We start from the raw sequence: 21,696 nt of genomic DNA on the forward strand, positions 1-21,696 counted from the left end.
ATGGTGGCGATGGCGTGCGCGGGCAGCCCCAAAGATCATCGTCGTTGTCGTCCCCCCGCCATGCCCCGCCTTGCCCCTCCCCCATTCCACCGCCCTGCTGCGCGGTTCCAACTACAATAATCAAGTTTGACAAATTCGAGCAAGGCAATTCCATGTGAAAATTGCGTAGTAGGAGGAGCACAAACAAAGCCATCACCAGCAAATATGTAGGTAAACGCAATGAATGTTCGTCTATAAAATACCCTGTATTGAATTTAAACCTACAAAGGCTTATGTTCATTAATAAATATGATTAGTTTCTTGATGATTATTAAATATCAATTTAAATTTGAACTGGAGTTCCTCGTTAGCACATAGAAACATATTTAAAACTAAGGTCAATTTTAAATATTATTATTATTTTTTATACTTATATATTTATTTATTGTACAGTGTACACTAAAAATTGAAAATTAAAAAAATTGAAAAATGTGCCATAGTTTGAAACATTTATATGAAAATACTGTTCTTTCTTTTTTTTTTTTTTTTTTTTTGATTCCACTGGTACAATTTTATTGCGATTCATTCTTTAGGAACTTAAAAACACATTTAAGATAACTTTACGGTGAGTAACTGTTCTTTCTATAGTCAAAATTTTATGTAAACTTATCAACTTTTTACTCTTCTTACTACGCGAAATCACACGTTTCTCATAGTTGGACATACCCATTTTTGTACAGCTTATTGACGTAGGGTATGCACGGCCACTTAAAAAGCTAATCAAATTCAAAGCTAGCCACAAATTAAAAATCACAGCAAGCGAACGGTGCAAAAAATGCACGAGTCGGAAACGCCATGGCAATTTCATAATGATGCTTATGCTCTTTTCTTCTGTCAAACAATTAAAATAATTAATTAAAACATATATGAGCTCATTAAAATACGTATTATGCTTTAAAGATACAATTTAAACACAGTAGCAAACGGAGCAAAAAGTTGTTCATTTACTTACGTTGTACTCGGAGATGTATTAAAGTGCAAATTGCATATACGACTACGTATCGTATGTATTACGCAATCACAGATGGTTGTCGGTTAACTGTAGCAGTAGCATCACATTTAAACCACAATTAAAGAGTCGCATTAGCTTGGTAGACTCTCTTGAACTCGACTTGAGATACGTTCTCTTAACTCAAACATAAATTATGTGAATTATGTCATCAAGACCCAGAATGGGTCTATATATAGAGACAGCTACAGCTGTGCGTCAATTAATGGCTGTAGATTGAAATTAAAGTCCAATACAGTCGTCCCTCATATATACAAAAGTACTTAAAATCAAATTAAACAGATTTGATTGCATAATGTTTTGTATTTCCTATAAGCGAATCATACTGTAACTCTACAATCCAAAATATTCTCATAAGCCAGTGACTACTGTGCAAGTATAAACAGCTGCTGCCAATCTCGTATTGCTCTCTTGTCTGTCTACACTTGTCCGCCTTCCAATCTGCAAGTGCATCACGAAGACGACCGCCTAAATAGCTACAACAACAACAACTACAACTACGATAACCACTACCACAACGAGAAAAACAGCAACAGCTACTACAAATGCCAGCTGGCAGCCTTACAGCTGAGTTTTATTACAGCGTAACTCGTTTTAGCCAAATTTGTCGCTTCGCAAGGTTGCCTGGCGAAATATTCACATACACTGATTTAAACTCATACTCATATTCATATTCACACTAGCACTCAAAATCATATTCTCGCATTCGTAAGATCATCAAGAACGTTTTATTCGTACAAACTAAGAAAATTTGCTGAAATTAGTCGTTTTGTACAGAACCACTCAAATGAAAAGTGTTTTTGGCCCACAGTGGAATCATTTTCTTTGTAATTACATACACACACTTTATGTGTGAGCATTTGATGTGTGGCGCATCTTGAGTAAAAATTAAATCATCATTTTTTCTCACATAATTGCCTTAATTTGCATGTGAGCAACAAAGTCATTTAAAGCATTATTATACTAAATATATTAATATAATTTATTAATATATACACGATCGTTAAACTTTAAACGATGGCGCCTTGGCCGTTTTAAGATAGGACTTTGAAACATTAAACTTATTTTCGTAACTTAATGAAACTTAAAAGCTTTAAAAATAGACCAAATGAATAAAACCATTTTGCTCGCCATTTTTTTAAGTTTGGTTGAAATTTTTGCAGATTTTGTTAAGAAATATTCCGTCAAATGTATTTAAAAACGTCTATTAACAAAGATATATAGAGATTAGTTTAAATTTAAAGAAAAAATAGAACTTGTAAAAAAATTAAATGTTAACTTCGAATCATTCTTGAACTTCTTAAATTTTGTTATAGTTATAAAAATTTAGATATCAAAAGTGAATTTTGTATTTTAAAAGATTTTCAGCACTTTTATTAAGTTGTTATGGTAATTACTAATTAACCAAGTATAGATAGAGCATGTAACAAGGCCGAAAAAGACAAATTCGAGCAATCCACAATCTGTCACTTAATTTGAGCAATAGTTAACGTTAATTACAAGCAAAATTAGAACTAGAATCCATATTGGAGTGCAGTTGAGATCAATGTAAACTGCTGAGTCGAGAACTTGCCATGCCATAAGGAAATTCAAGTCGCCCAAAAACAAAAGACTCAGGCAACGAACGTGGCATGCCAATTACTAAACACGCTGCTGTTCAGCGTATGCATATGGTCAGAGGCAATGATGATGGGAGAAAGAGGAGAAGAGAAGAGCCAACTGAGGCAAAGGCTCAGAGAGTTCAGCATACACAGACGCATCTATTAAAGGCAGCTAAATAATTTACATTTGTGCCGCTTTTGTCATAATCAATTTTTAATTTCTTCATTTCAGACAGTCGCCATAAATTCCATTCCGACTTTGGAATAAATCGCATTGCCCTGCAATTAAATGCGGTCGCTGTGACTGGCGATTGTTTCTCTTCTTGCTGCGGCTGTTACGAGTATTGTTGTTCCTGTTGTTGTTGTTATTGCTGTTGTGGCTTATGCTGTCGCTGCTGCCAGACATAATCATAACAATAATAATGTAGTCGACTCTGGAGACAAACAGACAGCTGCAACAGAAACAGCAGCCACAGTCGCAGTCGCAGTCTCAGTCACAACTTGGCATACACATTTAATGCGAGTGCCACTGATGAGTTTTTGCCTCTGCCTCGGTTTCCCCATTAACCCCACCATCCTCCCTCCCTTACCTATCCCTTCCTAGATGCTCTTCCTCTTCTAGCCACCTCTTCGACTGATGTGCAAAGTGATACTTTAGTTTTTAACAGACAGACGCAGCAAACAGAGAGTGTGGCCGTGTTGTCTCTACTTTAGAGCTTGTAATGCCTTATAAAATATATCTACTTATTTAAAATAGTTATTTTTCTGTGTATGCTATACGTGCGTGTGTGTCAGTGTGTGTCAGTGTGTGTGAGTGTGTGTGCTCTGAAGCTCTCAAGGTAAACTACATTTTATTGTTGAGGCGGCATTGTTACGAGCATTGCTTTTGGCATTCGTTCTGGCTTACTCGCCCACTTCTCACTCGCTCTGTTTATACTTATAATAATATATATAGAAATATAAATAAATAAATATGTGTGAACATATGTGAAGAATCGCAAATTGGCAACTCACTAGCATATAATCAATATATCAAATCAGACACTCGTCAAAATATTGCAAAGAATTATGCAATTCAACAATGCACTTAGAAAAAAGATACATCAATAACATGTCTTAGATTTCATAAATATATTAGACCAATATATAAAATACACGAATATAAATAAAAATTCCCAGATTATAAAGAAAATGTGCTGTCTTTTTTATAAATCATTATTAGAATTGAGATCTGCAGTTCAATTAGATAAAATAGTTTAACTATTGCTTGGCACATTAAGTGAAAATTTATTTACTTGTTCATGAACAGTACGTGTATAATCCATTTATTTGTATTAAAGCTCATGTACGAAACTGGCTATTAAGATTTTCAATTGTTCATGAAATAAAATCAGCATTAATAGTAATTAAATAAGAAAGCTCCGTTGGTTACTAAAATATTATAGTGCTTTAGTAATGATTTAGATAAAATTGAAACATTTGAATGAGACAGATAAGGAGAAAGAGAGAGAGAGAGAGGAGAGAAAGGAGATTTATTGGTACAGATGTTCAGTTCGAATGTAGTTCTTTCTTTCAGTGCAGCCCAATGACATTTGCTGTGCTTGTGCTTGTGCAGCTGCCTTCGGGGCAACACGACCATTTTGGAAACAACACGAAGGTGATTCGCTTGCCAAGATCTCTGACCATCTTAGAACACAACAGTCGAACAGTCGAACAATCGCTTGTGACAGCGACTGCCCAGTTAATTAGTTAGTTGAATTATGTAGTAATTTCGTTGATCATGTGGAGGGGCAGCGTGGGATGTTAGCGACATTGATTGACCAAAATTAGCGTATGCATAGGTATGTGTGTATTTGTATGTACAACATGATGTGCACTTACTAGGCAGAGGAAAGTGTATTAAAGCTTCGATGGGATAAAGTTTATTTCTCTTTCTGCATATTAATATAACTTATCTAGCATATTCTGATAAACTCACAATATAATCTAAGTTTAAACACAGCTGTTTATTACACTGAATTTAAATGAATTAAATTAAAAAGTAGAGTTGATTTTTTAGGTCTTTGGACAAGTTTGCAACATTTTTCAGTAAAATACTTTCTTATGAAAGTGTTTGTTTTAGTGACGGTAATTTATGATTCTTTTTTTTTTATTTGAAAAAATCATTAACTTCTAGTATCCTTAAAAGAAGGTTAATCTATGCAATTTCAGCATGATCTTAAAATTTATGAGTTTTATTATTTTACTCATAAAATAATGATTATTTTTTAGCAAAAAAATAAAACTCTAGATATAATCATTATTTTATGAGTATTATTTTTTTGTTCAATAATATTAATTATTTCTTGAGTTTTATTTTTTTGCTCATTATCATTAGCAAAATATAAATATAAAATAAAATCAAAAATAATGAAAATGTGCTGATATTTATAATTAAACTTATAATGATTATAGTCCCTGGTTTATTTTAATTTTATAAAATAATTTTTTTTTGTACAAGTAATAGATTGAATTGCTTAGTAAAATTCGATTATTATTTCAAAAGACGATTCTAACATCTGTTAAAAATCTCATTTCCAAGCTTTTTATGACGGTATAAGTGTGTAAGTACGAGTGTGTGTATAGATGTGTGTGAGTGTGTGTTGTGGTTATTTTGAGGTTATATTCCTTAGCACAACACACTGACCTATTCGCTTCACATGAACATCTCGATTGAAGCTGACACGTGGTCCACCATTAGCTGTTGCCGATGTTGCTGTTGTTGTTGCTGTTGCTGTTGGTGTTGCTCCTGGCAAATGCTGTGGTTGCGGTGGCATTTTGACGGGCATCGAAGCTGTTGTTGTTGCTGTTTGGATGTTGTATGATATTGTTGTTCGCTTTTCGCTTATTTTCACTTGACTTGGGAAAATGATTAAGCTGCAGTTTCTGGCATTTTGTTCAGTCGAATAAACCTAAGGTAAACCTTTATAAATTTTTGAATTTTTTTGGGTTGTCAAGTGAGTTGAACTGCAATTCGAAATAAAATAAAAACAAGGCTCAAAGTCAAATCACTTGCTATTTGCAATTGTTTTGTATTATTTATTATGTTGTTTTTTATTTATCAGAATTATTATTATTATTATTATTATTTTGTTGTTGTGTTTGAGTCGTTTGTTAGACTTTTCACCTGATTAGACGCGACCTCGTTAATTTTTTTGGTTAAAGTTTATTGGATTAACTAAGTTAAGTAAAGCATCTGTTGCTTTTTACTTGCGCTTTATTAATGGCTACTTCACATGCCAGCGAAAGTGTTATTAAAATTAAATCAAAGTTTCAAATTTAGCTCATCCCATCAGCCAGAGATAAAGATACATTTGTTGTGTTTCCTTTCAAGCAAAAAAAATATACAAAAGAGTTTTGTATGCCGCGCGTAATTTCATTTGCCGACAACGCAATAAAACATAAGAAATTAGAAACGAAAGACAAAAATAACAACAAAAACAGCAACAACAAAGTAAGCAAGCGGCAGGGAAAAGAATAATTGCCAATTAATAAAAAGCCAATGACTCTGAATCTGAATTCAAATCCAAATCTCAATCTCAATCTGAATCCAACTTGGAAATCATTTCAGGAGAGGGTTAGACAGAGGTTGAGGAAGGTGCAGGGGAAGCATGAAGTGGGCAGAGCGAATCAAGTTTGTTTTGCGTTATGCTCGTTAACTTAAGCAACAACGAAGACAACAACACCAGCAACAACACCAGCAACAACAACAACCACATAGACAATATGAGGGTGTTTGTCTGCATACGCGATTTAATTCGCCTTTTGCCATTGTCACATGCGAACGAATTCGAATTGGGCATGCGAATGAATGTGTGAGTATTTATTTCATTCTTTTTTTTGTGAGTTAGTGAGTGAGTGAGTGGAGCGAATGCCAATACAAAGCGAATGTCGAAAGAACTAACTCCACATCAGCTATGCTACACCAGCCACTTCTCCTAATTCTTCTCCTCCTCCTCTGCTGCTTCTCTCCTCAAACTACATTTGGGTGTGTCCTGCAGCAAAAATAAATAACAAAAAAAACAAGTAAGAAAGCTTAAGTAGAAATAGCACGACTAAGAGATACTATGCACACAGGTCCTTGGGTACCCACAACAAAATACACAGCAAAAAAAAATCCGGAATAAAATCAAGAAGACGTCAGAAGTAAAATTTTTTTAGTTACATCAAATATTTAAGGCTTCCTTGATTCTTTTAATGTTGAGTTGTTGCCATATTATCAGCATAATTTTACAATAATATCCTGAATATAAAAAATAGTATACATCTCCAAGTCAAAAATTGTAAATATTAATTTTAAAACGATTTATTTTTTCTGTGTATAAATAAATATATAAACACAATCACAAACACACAAAAATTATGCAAGCTTTTCTTCCTTTCTCCCGATAGCATATACTCGTACAATAGTTTTTTAGATATTGAAATAAATTTGATCTGACTTCAGATACATCTAAGAAGTCTACATATTCAATTTGGTGTTTCTAGCTCTTAACATTTTTGTGATAGGTTTGTTCATAAAGACTTGGTTATATCGACTCGACATTTAATGTTGATCATAAATATATAAATTGTAGGGGATCTGCCACGCCTACTTCTGCATATTTTTATACAAACCTATGTTACCCTTGGCACAGGGTATTTAAATTGTTGATTGCGATTAAGCAAACGCGATAATGTAAGTATTCATATTTGAATACGAGTACACAAACAATGCATGCTGCCTCGAGGATATGCTGCATACACACACACAGGCACACACAGACACACGCACACACACATACAAGTGCGCTAAGCAGGCGCATCCAACGAGTATCCACTTAAGCAGAGTTGCAGCAACCACACAGTGTCTTAGTTGTGCCCCACTGTTGCTGCTGCTGCTGCTGCTGCTGTTGTTGTTGTTGTTGTTGTTGCTGCTGCTGCTTCAGACACGCACCCACCCAAACCGCAGGAGCGCGCTGTAATGTCTAGAAAATGCATGCCCATTATGGCACCTGGACAGAGTCAAGAGACCGAGTCCGAGTCCGAGTTCGAGTCTAGGTCCAAGTCCAACTTTAGCACGGCAGAGTTCCAGAGACCGCGTTTTGCCCCATTGCCCCTGCTGCTCATTCACTTACTGGCTTACTTACAGTCAGGACAGCTTTTCACTCTAACAAGCACACACACACACACTCACTAACACACACACATGCACGTAGACAGTAAGAGGCAATTGTCCGACTAGACATCAATGGCGACGGCGTCTCAGCCTTGGCCAGTATATCTGTTGAGAGGAGGGGTGGGTAAAGGGAAAAGGGGAAAGCGCTGCGAGCTGCCAATAAAAATCCTTTACCATATAATTTGAGTGCGCATGCGTGCGCTCTGCACCAGCGACTGACGTTGATGGGAAGCTGACTAGTCAGCATGGACACAACTTGAGGTCCAAAAGGTTCTATCTTTCCCCACCTACACTGCTAAAAAAATGTTTTAATATTAAGATTTTGATCACATAACTAAGAATTTTTATTCTAAAAAATGCGTCGAGAACATAAAATTCTTAGATTAAGAAAACACATATTGGTTTTGAGAACATTTTAAAAAAGACCAAGTTCTTATTTTAAGAATAAATGTTCTTAAATTTGAAATAAAAAATATAAAAATAAAAATAATTTTTAAATTTATATATTTTTTTTAAATTGTGATTTATATACATTTTATTTTGTCTAGGTAGTTTTAAAAATGTTATTTTAATTTGTTACGAGTCGGATTCGAACCATCGCCCACTGCTTCACAACTGAAGCGGTTTCTCAAACCAGAGCGCCACGAGGCCACTATTCAATTTAAAGGAAATAGTACATCTTTATACTTTCCTAACAATTTAAGATTTTTGTTCTTGTATTAAGAACTTTGATTTTTTAGATTAATATTCTTTGCACTAAATGTATGGTTTTAAAATGTTCTTATTTTAATAACAAAATATTTAAGACAAAAATTCTTGATTTTAGAAGTTGATCTTTCTTTTCAGTGTAGTCGATGACTTGGCCAAGATGCCGCTGTCCCTGTCCCTCCCCTGTCCCTGTCCCCGCCCTGTCCCTGTCCTGTCCCTGCTCTGTCCCTTGTCCCTGTTCCTGCCCCTGTCGATGCTGATGCCGATTGCTGCGCGTTGATTGCGCCATGAACGTGATTTGTTTGTAAACACGCATTATTAAGGTGTAATAAACATAAAATTTGTAGCGCTTCGTTGCTGCCCGCACAACGGAGACAACACACACATGCACATTCACTCATTCAGAGAGTCACATAGAGAGCGAGAGTGTGTGAGAGACAGAGAGAGAGAGACAGACACGTTCAATTAAACTTTGGCAAATGCAATTTGGCATCTAATTTCAATGGCATTCGCCAAATGACAATTGGGTAGTATGTAGCCAATTTTGCAAGAAATTATTTTAAATTATACAAATTATATACATACAAATACATACATCTCCTAGAACGGTGTAAATTAACACTTAAGCACTACTTTTTTTAAATTCACAAATCTTTTAGACGACAGTTTTAGTTCCTGAACGAAATATTTAATATGTTTACGGTCCGCAATATATATACACTAAGAAAAAAGTTATCCTTTTCACCATGAACTTTGCCTTTCCTTTGTCTCCTACGACGCATTACAAATTGTGTCATTTCTTTTTAATTAAATTTATTTTTATTTTATTATTCTCAGGCTCTAATCAGCCTTCACATGAAATATGAAACTAAAAATTTAAATTGAAAAATTTAAATAATAAAATAAGTTAAATTATTAATATGTATTAAAATTTTTATGACGTTTAACAAAACTTTTATAAAGAGCAGCTCTTCTAAACTGAAACAATCTAAACTTATTTTCTAGAACTTGTAGCACTAGGATATAAAATAAAAAAAATCGATTTCTACATAATTTCTTCTTTCATTTCTTCCAGAAGTTTAATAATATTTAAGGGCATATTTTCTAAGATTTGGGCATTAAAATTTCAGCTAACAAGGGATAATTTTGCAATTATAGTTATAAAAATTAATCAGCTAATTTGTATAATAGAAAAACACAAAGTTTTAAGACTTCCGAAATGATATTTCTAAAAATTATATTATTATTGTAATACATTTTAATTTAAAAATAAGTATTTCTAAAGATTTAAAATATTTCTTACTATTATGGCGATTTTAAAACGAAGACAATTTTCCTTATATTAGGTTTATTTATTGTGAAGTTAAAATTAAAAAAAAAAACTATTATCAAATGGTAAATAAATGCTATAATTTTGCACCACGGCGATTTTAAAACAATGTACATTTTTTTAAATGAGTACAATGTTTTTATTTTCGTGTACATTTATATCGTTTCAGTTGTTCTCATTCCCACTCTGCCGCTCTCCGCATGTCAAGACGACTTCCAAAGAACAATAATGATTCTGAACTTGAACTTTAACATTGCGAATGGCGGGCAGAGAGCGAGAGAAAACACAATCAACAAACATAATGATAGCAACTGCCCAGCCCAGTCCAGGCCAGTCCAGTTCAGGCCTAGTGCCCACCTCCCACCCCCAGTCTCAGCCATCTCAGCCGTCTCACCCAACTCCCCATTCTCCACTCCCCTTGGCAGCCGTGTCAAGTGAAACCAAAAGTGCGGCAACGCAAACGCAAAACGCAAACGCAAACAAACAACGCGTTCGCCCACTTTGCGTGTGTTCTCAGCGCCAGCAGCGTTGACCTCTGGGTTCAGTTTGAGAATAAAAGCAGCAACGAATCAACAAACAGAAATTGAGTCGGTCTAAGCCAAGCTCAAGTTGTCTTGCGTCTCTCTCCCAAGTCTCTTACCAGTCAGCCGGCCTTTGGCTGAAGTGAAAATGAAGGTGTAGTCCAATTTGTAAGTATGGCCAAGCCCCAGGCGCACAGCAGCCGCTAAAGTTATGCAAAGCTTCGGCTTCGAGTCCCGAGAAGCTGACCAAACTCACTGGACTCGCTGGACTCTCTGGACTTGGACTCTACTCCCGGTGGACAACTTTTGCCCCGTCTTGAGCGCATTTTTCCATGCGTGCCGCCTTTTGCTTTGTTGGTGGCGCTCTGCTGTTGTCGATGTTGATGCCGCTGTTGCTGCTGCTGTTCCTGTTGCTGCTGTTCCTGTTGCTGTTGTTGCTACGTCCATTTGCCGACTTGGCAAATACTTAATTGCATTTCGATATCTATGCTCAGGCATCTGTGAGTGGATGCCGCACTGGGCTTCAATACCTCTCAGTAGACATAGACAGGCACTTGGACATGCAGACGGACGGACAGACGCACAGACGGACAGACGGACGGTCGGACAAGCGCACTCGACCCGATCTTTGTGTACAGCGCACAGACAGCGACGCGACGTTCCAACAACAACAGCAACAGTCCAACTAGAGTCCACACATTTTCGATTTTTACAACTAAATTCCCCTGATTCATGAGCTTTACTAAAGAAATTAGTAATTGCTACTCCCATTTAGAGCCATATTGCATATCTCAGTGCACGCATCTCTGAAGCAGCGACCACAATGACACAGCATCTTTTCACTCTCTCACTCTCTCTCTCTCTCTCTCTCTCTCTCTCTCTCTCTCTCTCTCTTGCTACAGTATTCTAATGCACATCCGTTTCGACGCCCACACACACTTGCATAGTTATAGGTATTACCAATGCCAGCTCATTATACCCTGTATTCAAGCATATTCTGAAGAAGGCATTCTCATGCCGTCTTGATCACCTTCCGTTTGAGAGACTATAAAATAAAGAAACACCATATTGGGTATGTAGCTCCTTTTCTCTATACCCTATTAATCCAAAGAAATAAATGATAATTGTTTAAACGAAGTAAAGTCATCTCTTCCGCATGATTATATGTACACAAGGAATAAAATAAAAACAGTGGAGAATTTAAAATAATTTTTTTCTATAAAATTTAAACAGAATTTATAAAAAAGTTGGATATTAAATTGAGCTACCAACATCTTGGTCTATATCGTTACTATGATAATAAATATCAAAAGAACACTCTTAAAAATCTTACCGGAAAATCGCCCTAAGACAGTCGATTTTCACACTAAAATATAGAAAACCAACCCAAAAAAGAACCCTATGACGACCGGGCCTCAATTTTAGTTATTTTTTTCTAAAAATCTAGAAGTAACTTTTCTAGATTTTACTTATAAAAGTTTTTCTACATTTAAAGGCGATGCCCCCTAAATATAGGATACATTTTTCATAAGCCTGGAGCAAATTTTCTGAAATCATAGAAGTTTAGTCTAAATTCTAAGGTAATACGCCCTAAAAGCATACTTCAGTTATGGTTACAGAGTATGTGACAGTCGAGCACTATTTACTGTTTCATTTGAGTTCATCTCGCATCCGTTCGCATATTGTTTGTCATCGTTTTGTTTGCTGTTGGACTGTTGATGGACGGCCGTCAATCTTGCCATCAGTCACAGTGCCCCCAACCTCAGATCTTCAGCTGTTCCCCTCCCCCATTCAGCTCACCCTCGCCGGCAACCCCTTTCCCCCTTACCCCTTGATCGCATTGTGCTTGAGCACGCTGTCATTTTCACGCTTTGTTAGCTAACTAAACTGTATCTTGAAGTCCGGCGTCTAGGAAGCGTCACGTTTTTTTTTTGTCTTTTTCATCTTTTTTCCTTCTTTTATTATTTATGACTACATATTTAGTTTATTATGTATGTTAGAAGGTTAATCTCTGCGGCATTACATTGCAACTTTAGCGCCTTTGTGGCAATTTCTTTACCTTCGCTTCATACTTGGACGATGCTTGTACTTGTACACCCCTTGTCACTTGTATAGAAACAGTGCACTAATTTATGTATCTATTGAATGAGTGATGAGAAATGTATGTGCCCGCTATAATTAAAAGTTATTAGACTGACTTTTTTTATTTATATCAATAAGACCAACTATTGCCTATAGAAATAATTTATATATAGATAAAATAAAATAAAATAAGTAAGCAAAAAAAAGGTTTCCGTAGATAATAAAAAAGGAATAATTAAATTAATGGCATAAATTAAAATACATTTATATAAAATATAAATTAACTTTTTTAAGTTTTATATTAAAAATCAAAATTAAGATACTCTAGGCGCAATTTCAATTGTAGATAAGTTCAACAATCGATACTAGATTTGGCTTTAAAACTTCTTATCGTATTTTTACCACAAGTAACGCAGACGATACGATATTGTACTTTCGTTGTTAAAATGCTTGCAAATGTGTAAGTATTTTGATGAGAAATGTAAATCAATTTTTTTCTTTGATGGCTAATGGGTTGATTAATGAGCCTCTCGACTTGAGCTGCTCCCAGCGGGCAGTGTGGACTACACAAATTTCACTTTTTCGAATTCATAATACAATAATTAACCCAGAGAGTAGTATCTATCGCCTCCAGTTTGAGTGTGTGTGTGTGTGTGTGTGTGTGTGTGTGTGTGAGTGTGTGTTGTCTACCGCTGTGCCATTTTTCCATGTCACAGTTGCCGACTGTGCGACTTTTAACCTGCACGGAAATCAATTAGGCACCATATCGAACATATATGTATATACACACACACACACACACACACACACACACATGTACATGCAATTTAGGTTTGCCAAAAATGGGAAGAAAAAAATGTATAAAAAGCGATCGATCATCGAGCGGCAAAGTTGAAGCTCGAAATGATCGTCAATAAAGCGAACGCTGAGTTGGCCCTTGATTGTTGGTTCAGTGAATTTCGAAAACGTATTTTTATTTATCAATTAAATGAATCGAAAATTGTGCGCAATTACTGGGCAAATATGAGCCAAGTTTGTTGCCTAAGTCATTTAGTTAGCGCGCCTCGCCGCGAGGTTGCACGAAGAGCAGGTTTCGATTTCGAATTCGATTTCGGTTACGGTTGCATCTTCCAGCCTGTCAACATTTCCGGCAAGCTAGCTTGAAGGTGCCAAAGGTCAGCAGCGAAAACGAATCGGCACTTGGCACTCATGCAACTTGCAACGTGCAACGTGGCAAGCAACAACACAACAACCAACATGCAACATGCAACATGCAGTGGGAAAAAGGGCGCCTAGCATGCAAGGCGATTGCCTTCTTTGGGTCTCTGGTACAAGTACAAGTCATAATCAACGTTGCATGCCCCATCTTCCGCCTTGCATAAGACAGACACACCGATCCACGAGTTTCACTTTTTTCCCTTCCAAATCTGTCGCTGCCGGGTAATTAATGCCAAATGGGCTAGCGGTAGCAACGATCGTATTACGACTAACCTCTAATTTATGCAAATTATTGCACAAATCTCAGTCCAATTATTGATAGATCTGACGCGGCCATATTTCATTTGATTGGATGTGATGTGATTGATAGAAAGGCAAAACTACTGTGGCATCTATGCATGTATCGATATTTTTAACGACCCCACGTGAATGATGGGTCTCTTTGTTATACACATGTTTCAAAGTAGCTGGAAACAGTTTTTTGCTGAAATCTTAGATCAATCAATGTGATTTCATTCATTAAAAGGCAAAATAATAACTTTAAAATCTTACTACAATAATTGATAACCCCATCGAGTTTTTTAAAGATAAGACCCTAAACATATTCAATGGATAAATGACTTTGTTGATAAAAAGTTTGAAAAGTTAGGCTAAGTGTTCTTTCAATTTTAACAGCATTGCGGAAATATCATTAAAATTATTATTTCAAATTCAAAGACATGACAGTGGGTCAAATATATAAGTTATATCTGATATTATATGTCCAAGATGGTTCGGTTCATTGTTATGCAGTTCGAACAGTTTCGTCAAGTGTTATTGACCGCAAAGGTTTAAATTTAAATTCGTACTTGGACTGGGAATTGGAATTTGAATTCAAAGCAGGCAACTTATGCCGTTTGGCAAATGGAGGGTATTGGGTGACTCAGTTTCAACATTTTCTTTATTGCTCTTTTTCTCTGTTGAGCACATTAAGCAATGTTCGGCCCCATTGCCTCCCATTATGAAAGAAGCGTCACAAATGTAACTTTTGGACTCCACCTCTCAAAATGCAATTGGCGAAACTGACGAAAGCCTGTTGATAAGAGCTCGGTCATTCCATCAATGTGAACTGCCGTCATCATCATCATCATCATCGTTACAGGTTGCCATAAATAGACTGGGTCTTCACTGCAGTCAATGTCACCAAAAAAAAAACCTGATGATTACGAGTTTGTTGCCCAATGACATCACGATAGCCCACACACTTTTCGATCGATAAATAAAAAGAAATATCACTTTGTAGGCCAGAGAACAGTGAAATTTTTGTGGCTGGACACAAATCTCATCGCTTTGCTTTGGAGTTGTTTCCAGACGCAGTTCTTGGAAATTCATAATTGGCTCGAGATGAAAGCTAAGCAGTTTCAGCCCCCAAAACTATCAGCCAATACATCAATTTAATGACTTCATTGAAAGCATTCTCGGTTAACATCATGCACGCCCCGAAAATTCATTTCAGATCGATCCAGCGACAGAGATTGGTTCGTTATAATCATCAAGAATGATCTATCTGACAGTGCTAATACCCTGTACCCAAATCTATTAAATTGTAGTCAAATTGATTGAATTTCTTCCTGTAAAATAATTTTTTCCAAGTAACGACAAAAATCTACATTTTAATACTAACATCTTTCGGGGAATTAATGCTCATATTTTAAATAATATCGAAACATATATTCCCAAATTAAAATACTTTATTGTCTGGTAAAAAAAAAAAAGACAAAGCATTTATTACCACAGTTATTTTGACTTTGCAATTTATTGGCACTACGATTTTATAAAATTCGCATCTAATAACCTTTGATATTAATCAAAGGTGTATTCATAGCAACAGATTAGAGGGTATACAAATAACCTGTGTATCTCTGGCCAAATAAATCGAAGCTGACCGTTCCCAGGGCGTCGAATTGCAGTCAAAATCTGCACCTGCCAATGTTAACGGCAACACTTGACATCTGATACTCAATAGCAATGGCAGAGAGAGGCCAGGTGAACTCGGTTGATAATGTGCGATTATGAATATGATTCGCAAGCCTAATTGAGCTTTTAACGAGTATTCACTTCCGCACATGTTTTGTGAAGTGTCAAATGCTGTTTACCGTTCAATTGACCGATCTCAACTTCCGCTCGACAAAAGTTATCAATGCCAGTTCAAGCGATTGTCTGTCTAACTTATAAGTGTGTGTGTGTGTTTATGTGTGGCCTATTTGGCTTACAAATCAAACGCGACCAAGTTAACCAATTTGTTAGCTGTTGCCCCCTACCCCATTACCCCTACCCCAAGCCATAAACAACAAACATGCTTAAATCAACAATAAGTCAACAAGTCGTTGGCTTTCAGGCCGACTGAATATATTCACACACTCACATCGCACTCACACCAACACTCAACTGGCGATTACGCCATTTGGAAGACTTTTGGCTATTTCGATTTTGATTTTGGATTTTGATTTTGGACTTTTGAGTTGCCCCGTGGGGCAATTAAAAGTGCACGATGCGAAAGTGAATGTTGTTGCCCCCTGCTCTCCCTGTTCGATTAGGTAAGGTCAACTCACGCATTCATTAACAACTATATTCAACTCTTTTGACAAATAACAAAAGACACTAAAAGCCAGTCAGCTATGCCAATTTGTTTAACAGCAACAATGTATTTACAATTCGCAATTACAAACAAAATATTCAACAAAAATATACACAGTTCGGGGAAGTAAAAATTTGGCTGTTTATGTGTAAGTTATGAGTACTCGAAAGGTGCTAAATGAGTCAAAATGAGAGCCACAGCATTTGTCGTTGTTGTCGTTGTTGCCGCAATGCTGCATGCATTTAAACAAATCATCCTTGACGCATGCACACCAAAAACGGCAGCCTGCCCAAAATAAATATAACAAAAAAACATATAGCAAGTAAAAAAGCAAGGAATAAAAAACGAAACAAGACGTAGGACTGCATACAAGGCAAGGCTGTACACCATTTTTGGCCACATCAACAAAAAGCTGCTTCATTTTGGTTGTTTTCTTGTTTTTTTTTTTGTTTTTTTTGAGAATTTTCAATTTTTTTTGTGCTGCTGCCGTTGTTGGCTCTCGGTCTTTGCACAGGTTCCTTTTAAAAAATTGTCGATTATTTCCAGACGCCGACGTCGACGGCCCCAAAAAGTCGCAACTTTCGAAAGTTATTTTTAATGAGCAACAAAATGTGTGTGCGTCGAGTTAATTTGCCGCTGCGTTTGAAGACGGCAACAGGAACAGGCTTCAGCTTCCAGCTCCAGACTCCCAAAACATAACAACGACCTGCTGTGGAGCAAAACGAGGTGTTTAGCCGAACGAAAACACCTACACAGTGACACTCACACACACACGCACACACACAGAGATCTGTGCACATACAGACTCACCTTACATGCAGTTCAGGGACACTACGAAACGGCCTTATGACGTCATTTGGCATTGGCATTGAACTGAAGCTGCGACTGTAGATGTGACTGCTGTTGTGGCAAGAATATTGAATATGCTCATGTGTTGCAACAATTTGTGGCAGCCTGTGTAGTGTACGATCCGTAGCAGTGGAGTAATAGAATAAAAATATCCCTCAAGACGTAAAATGACAATATAAAATATACTTCCATTCATCACTCTCATTCCTCCAAGATTGGCATTAATAAAAAATATATAGTCGCTCCATTTGTCCATACTAATTGCCTTGATCCTTTCTTACCGTCGCCATAGTAGAAACGGACGAGATATATGCATCGAGTGCGAAGGATAAAAGTTGGAAAGAGCCAAAATATCCCCCACAACAACCAATATGACCTGGGCACATTGCACCGCTGGCAAGTTGAAGAAACATACGACAGATCTGCGCCATCCAACCAAATCAGTGGAATTCTGATCCTCCACAGTCTTTGCAGGCTCCATGTACTATTTTTATTTTATAAATATTGTTTACAGGCAGGTATTTTTCAATAATTTCAACAAGTTTCTCGAGCGGCGCACAAATGGAGAATGCTCGAGTGTTAAGTCTATATTTAACTGCTTTGTTTTTTGAAAGTTCTAAAGCTCTGACAATCAAATCGCATCGAAATTAGTTATGTATATATGTAATTTTAATTTCACATTTAGCGAAAATACATAAATTAAAATTCCAAATCGAAATAAACACCAAATTTATGGGGATTTTTGCACGAATTCTAAGATTTTCAATCACATTTGCAATGCAAATTGGAGTCTAAGAACTGAAATCGATTCCACTAGACTAATTTACATACTCTTACAGAGGGTATCATAATTGTGTTAGCCAATATGTAACGCATACTTTGACCAAACTTTATCATATATATATACTTCAGGAATTACATTGAAATCAGAAAAATACCATCGATTAATCTTTGGAATCTTCTTTTCCTTTTGGTTTAAAGAACACCTCATTATATGCATATTCAAAAACTTTAATAAAATCACGCCCATATCTGTGGACTGATTTCCAAAGTTTGCTGTAAACTTTCACTAAAAACTTAGAGATTTCAACCGAATGAATTGCATTGTAAGACCTTCAGAATTCTATTTCCGTTTGAGAGATCCCAAAAATACAACTAACAATAACAAAAGATGGGGGCATAAATAATATTGTGTGTTGTCTAGCTCTCAGCTCTCTATTTCAATGCGAAATAACATCAACGTCATCATCATCATCATTATCATTATCAGTTAGGAGGGGTAGAGGAGTTTTTATTATTAACATTATAATTGGTTATTAATTTGCATCGAAATTCAAAGCACTCGCCGATCGCTGAGCACGGAAACTCGTAACTCCGGCAAGGCCCATAGAGGTCGTATATCTTCTTTTTGTATTTTTTTTTCTTTTTAATCATTAATGTTGCCAAATGCCAAATGAAATGAAAGAAAGCAAGAAAGTAGTTAATATAAAGTATTGACCAACTTTAACCCAACGAATTACTTCAATTAACAGTCAAAAGGGGTTACAGATCAATTTGTGCTATTAATCAGTTTTGGTCCGAGTTAGAATTATATAGTTCCAGGTACAGGTATGACTCACAAATGTGAGTCTACTTTCAGCAATGCGTTGGTAGTCGACCCACCTACTCACATAATATGCGTGTGTATTTGTGTATCTGTGTAACTGGAACAGCTCTAATGTTATTCTAGGGCCATAAAAGCTAAATTCAGCTCAAGATTAAAGATATTCTGGCATATATTTGAATTATTCAAAACGGCGGAAGAGTATAACTCTTTAAAGTTAAGTTCTTAGTACAATTACATATATATTTATAGAAATATATATATTATTTTTAATTTTTACTTAGCTTTGATTAAAAGAGAGTGAAAGCGTTATCGAGTCAGAATTTTAGCATTAGCTCTACGGTTGTTCAAATAATATTTATTTACAATTTTTACTGGGGTTTTGACGGGATGAGGGGGACTCACCTTCTAAGCTTGCAATTTGCGCAGTTCTAATTACAAAACTTGTTGTTTTTTGTTGTTGTTGTTGTTGCAATTAGTGTTGTTGTATCAACAACTTGTTACACTTGCCGTCAGTTCAAGTGTTTGCACATCAATTTTTAATTAGTCACACACACACTTATACACACATTTTCATATGTTTATAGACAATATGGAATGCGGATAGTCGTTGTTAAATGTTTTGTTAATTTGGGTTATATGTTGTTGTAATAACGTAAAGACGCAGTCGCCAAATTACCAAAAATAGTTTGCACAATTTAAGCAAAAATTTATCACGATTTGTGAGGTTGTTTTCATTTATTTAATTTAACTTTTTGCACTGCGCACAAAGTCGTTTGTTTGTTTTTTTTTTTCCTTTTCTTTTTTTTTTAATTTTTGTGTGGGTTGAGTGCAGTTGAATGGACGTGCCGATGGACGAGAGGGCCGCGCGGTTATTGGGAGGGTATCGATCGCGTACAGTAAGTTAGATGGAGATATTCAAGTGAGAGAAAGAGCGAGAAACAGAAGCTGGCAATGCGTTTGTATTAACTGTTTCCTAATTGCGGGATGGGTGGGGGCGGTTATTGCAGCTGACCAGTTCGTTCGTATATTAATCGTTGTCAATTTGAATAACAAATCACTCGACACACACACACACACAGACACACACGCAGGCGCAGATGCAGACGAGTTAACACGGCGATTTTAGGTTCAACCAGGTGAACACCGTCACGTCTAAAAGCCGACTGAAGTAACAAAAGCAACGAATCAACTCAAAGCTGGCACGATCTGTCGCGAACTGAATTCGTGAGCGTCAAAGCTCGTCGCTGAGTGAGAGCTTAATAAGCTAAGTCGAAGCAACGACAGGTAGCCGGCATTTCTTTGCGCTCTCTTTTCATATTGCTCTCTGAGAGTGAGAGCGAGAATAAGTGTGTGTGTGTGTGTGTGTGTATGTGCAAGTTTGTGTTCAAAGTCTTTTGCTTTGAATTAAATCAAGTCAAAGTTGTTAGCAGTCATATTGTTGCTAGAAGTTGTTCAGTTGTTTTGGTTCTTGTTGATGATGCCGATGTAAACAAGTGAAACCAGCTCGCCCAAACATTCTTCGGATAGTTGCCAAGTTGTATCTTCGTTAATATATTTCGAGAGTTGGCGCATTGAAAGAAAATATGGAAATATTCAACTGGCCAGTGACACGCTCAACACTAGTTGCAGACAAACCACAACACACCCCATGCTCATCAATCACGATCTTTAGTTAAATTATAATCGTTGTCAAGGCTCCATCACAAGTCTCTACTCCCTAATTAATTCGTCTCGGATATGTAGATAACAAAAACGCTAATCCCAAGCCAAATGGAATTGTTCTGCCAAAGTGTGATAAACATAGCATATCATTCACTATACAACAAGTATATTTATATAGGCAGTTAAGCAGTCCAACAGGTAGCAAAAGCAAAAGCAAAATCCGAAATCAAATAACTCACGCAACATATTTCCACACACTTCAATTTGAATATCACAGTAATTAATCAAAAATATAAAAATCTCAGAAATAAGCAAAATATACAAATAAATCATCAATCGTCATCGTCTTCAACGGTCAAGAAACTATAAAGCACCAAGTTGCCAGCCCACGTCCACTCCAACCGTGCATCCCTAGCCGCTCTCCGCCATTCTCTCTCCCCACAAATTCCACTGCCAAGGAGCCCATTTAACTTTAATAAAGTTGTCAACGCACGAATATGTCGTGAGAAGCATTCACATTATTTTATCTCTTCGATGTTCGATGTTCGAGGTGACAGAACCAAGTACCCTATGTACGTCTCTCTTTAACATTTCTTCTGAAGTGTGCTCGTATAACGGTATCACAATAGCTTGGTCTGTGATTAAGAAAACTTTGGCAGTCCCTTGAGCTTTCGCTTTTCGCTGTTAATCGTGCATAATGAAAGCTTTTCCTCGACAACGAAGAAGCCTGTCAAGTGCAGAAGCGCAGCTTTTGTGCGCAAATAATTTCTCTATAAACTTTTCACATTCAGTTGTTTTTCTTGTTGTGAACTGCCAAGTTTGCCTCCGATTTTTGTTCAAGGACGTCTAAAAGTGAACGCAAATTTATTGCTAATTAAAATTAATTTATTGAAAATGTGATGAGCTATTTTTCAAAAAAATAATAACCAATTCATAATAATTGATACGATATTTTATTTGAATGCTAATGTCTGTCAGTTGCTGCTGACTTGTCACGCAACCACAATCACCAATGTGTCTGTGGCGCCACCTTATATGAATGCCAAGAGTGTCATCATCTTCTCAAACCATAAATGAAAAATCCAACACGCGTGCATACACCAATTCACACATACACACACTCGCATGCACACATACAAATAACAATAAAAGCTTGGCACACATATAACAGACAGCGAAACCAGAGCTTTTCTCCCGTTGCGTATCAACAGCTGATTTCTATCAATAGCCCAAGAGGTGTCCCTCCAACCCTTTAAC

General features: G+C 36.5%; 2 protein-coding genes across 3 annotated transcripts in view; both read right to left on the reverse strand.

Annotated features, from left to right (window-relative positions):
• Window positions 1-19,967, reverse strand: part of LOC117785791 (zinc finger CCCH domain-containing protein 13) — a 38,558-nt gene extending 18,591 nt beyond the window's left edge. For both annotated transcript variants that reach the window (XM_034624024.1, XM_034624023.1), the window contains exons 1-2: window positions 19,180-19,967; window positions 5,336-5,655 (exon numbers count right to left, since the gene is read on the reverse strand). In XM_034624024.1, the coding sequence (XP_034479915.1) occupies window positions 5,336-5,477 (142 nt within the window). In that variant the 5' untranslated portion in view covers window positions 5,478-5,655; window positions 19,180-19,967. The remainder of the gene's footprint in view (window positions 1-5,335; window positions 5,656-19,179) is intronic.
• On the reverse strand, window positions 16,186-17,890 carry LOC117785792. The gene is made up of 2 exons (XM_034624025.1): window positions 17,133-17,890; window positions 16,186-17,031 (listed from the first exon to the last, which is right to left on the reverse strand). The coding sequence occupies exon 1, from the start codon at window positions 17,650-17,652 to the stop codon at window positions 17,449-17,451; it is 204 nt and encodes a 67-aa protein (XP_034479916.1). The 5' UTR covers window positions 17,653-17,890; the 3' UTR covers window positions 16,186-17,031; window positions 17,133-17,448.
• Window positions 19,968-21,696: the final 1,729 nt, after the last annotated feature.

This window comes from Drosophila innubila (genome assembly GCF_004354385.1).
Source record: "Drosophila innubila isolate TH190305 chromosome 2R unlocalized genomic scaffold, UK_Dinn_1.0 1_C_2R, whole genome shotgun sequence".
Lineage (NCBI taxonomy): Eukaryota > Metazoa > Arthropoda > Insecta > Diptera > Drosophilidae > Drosophila > Drosophila innubila.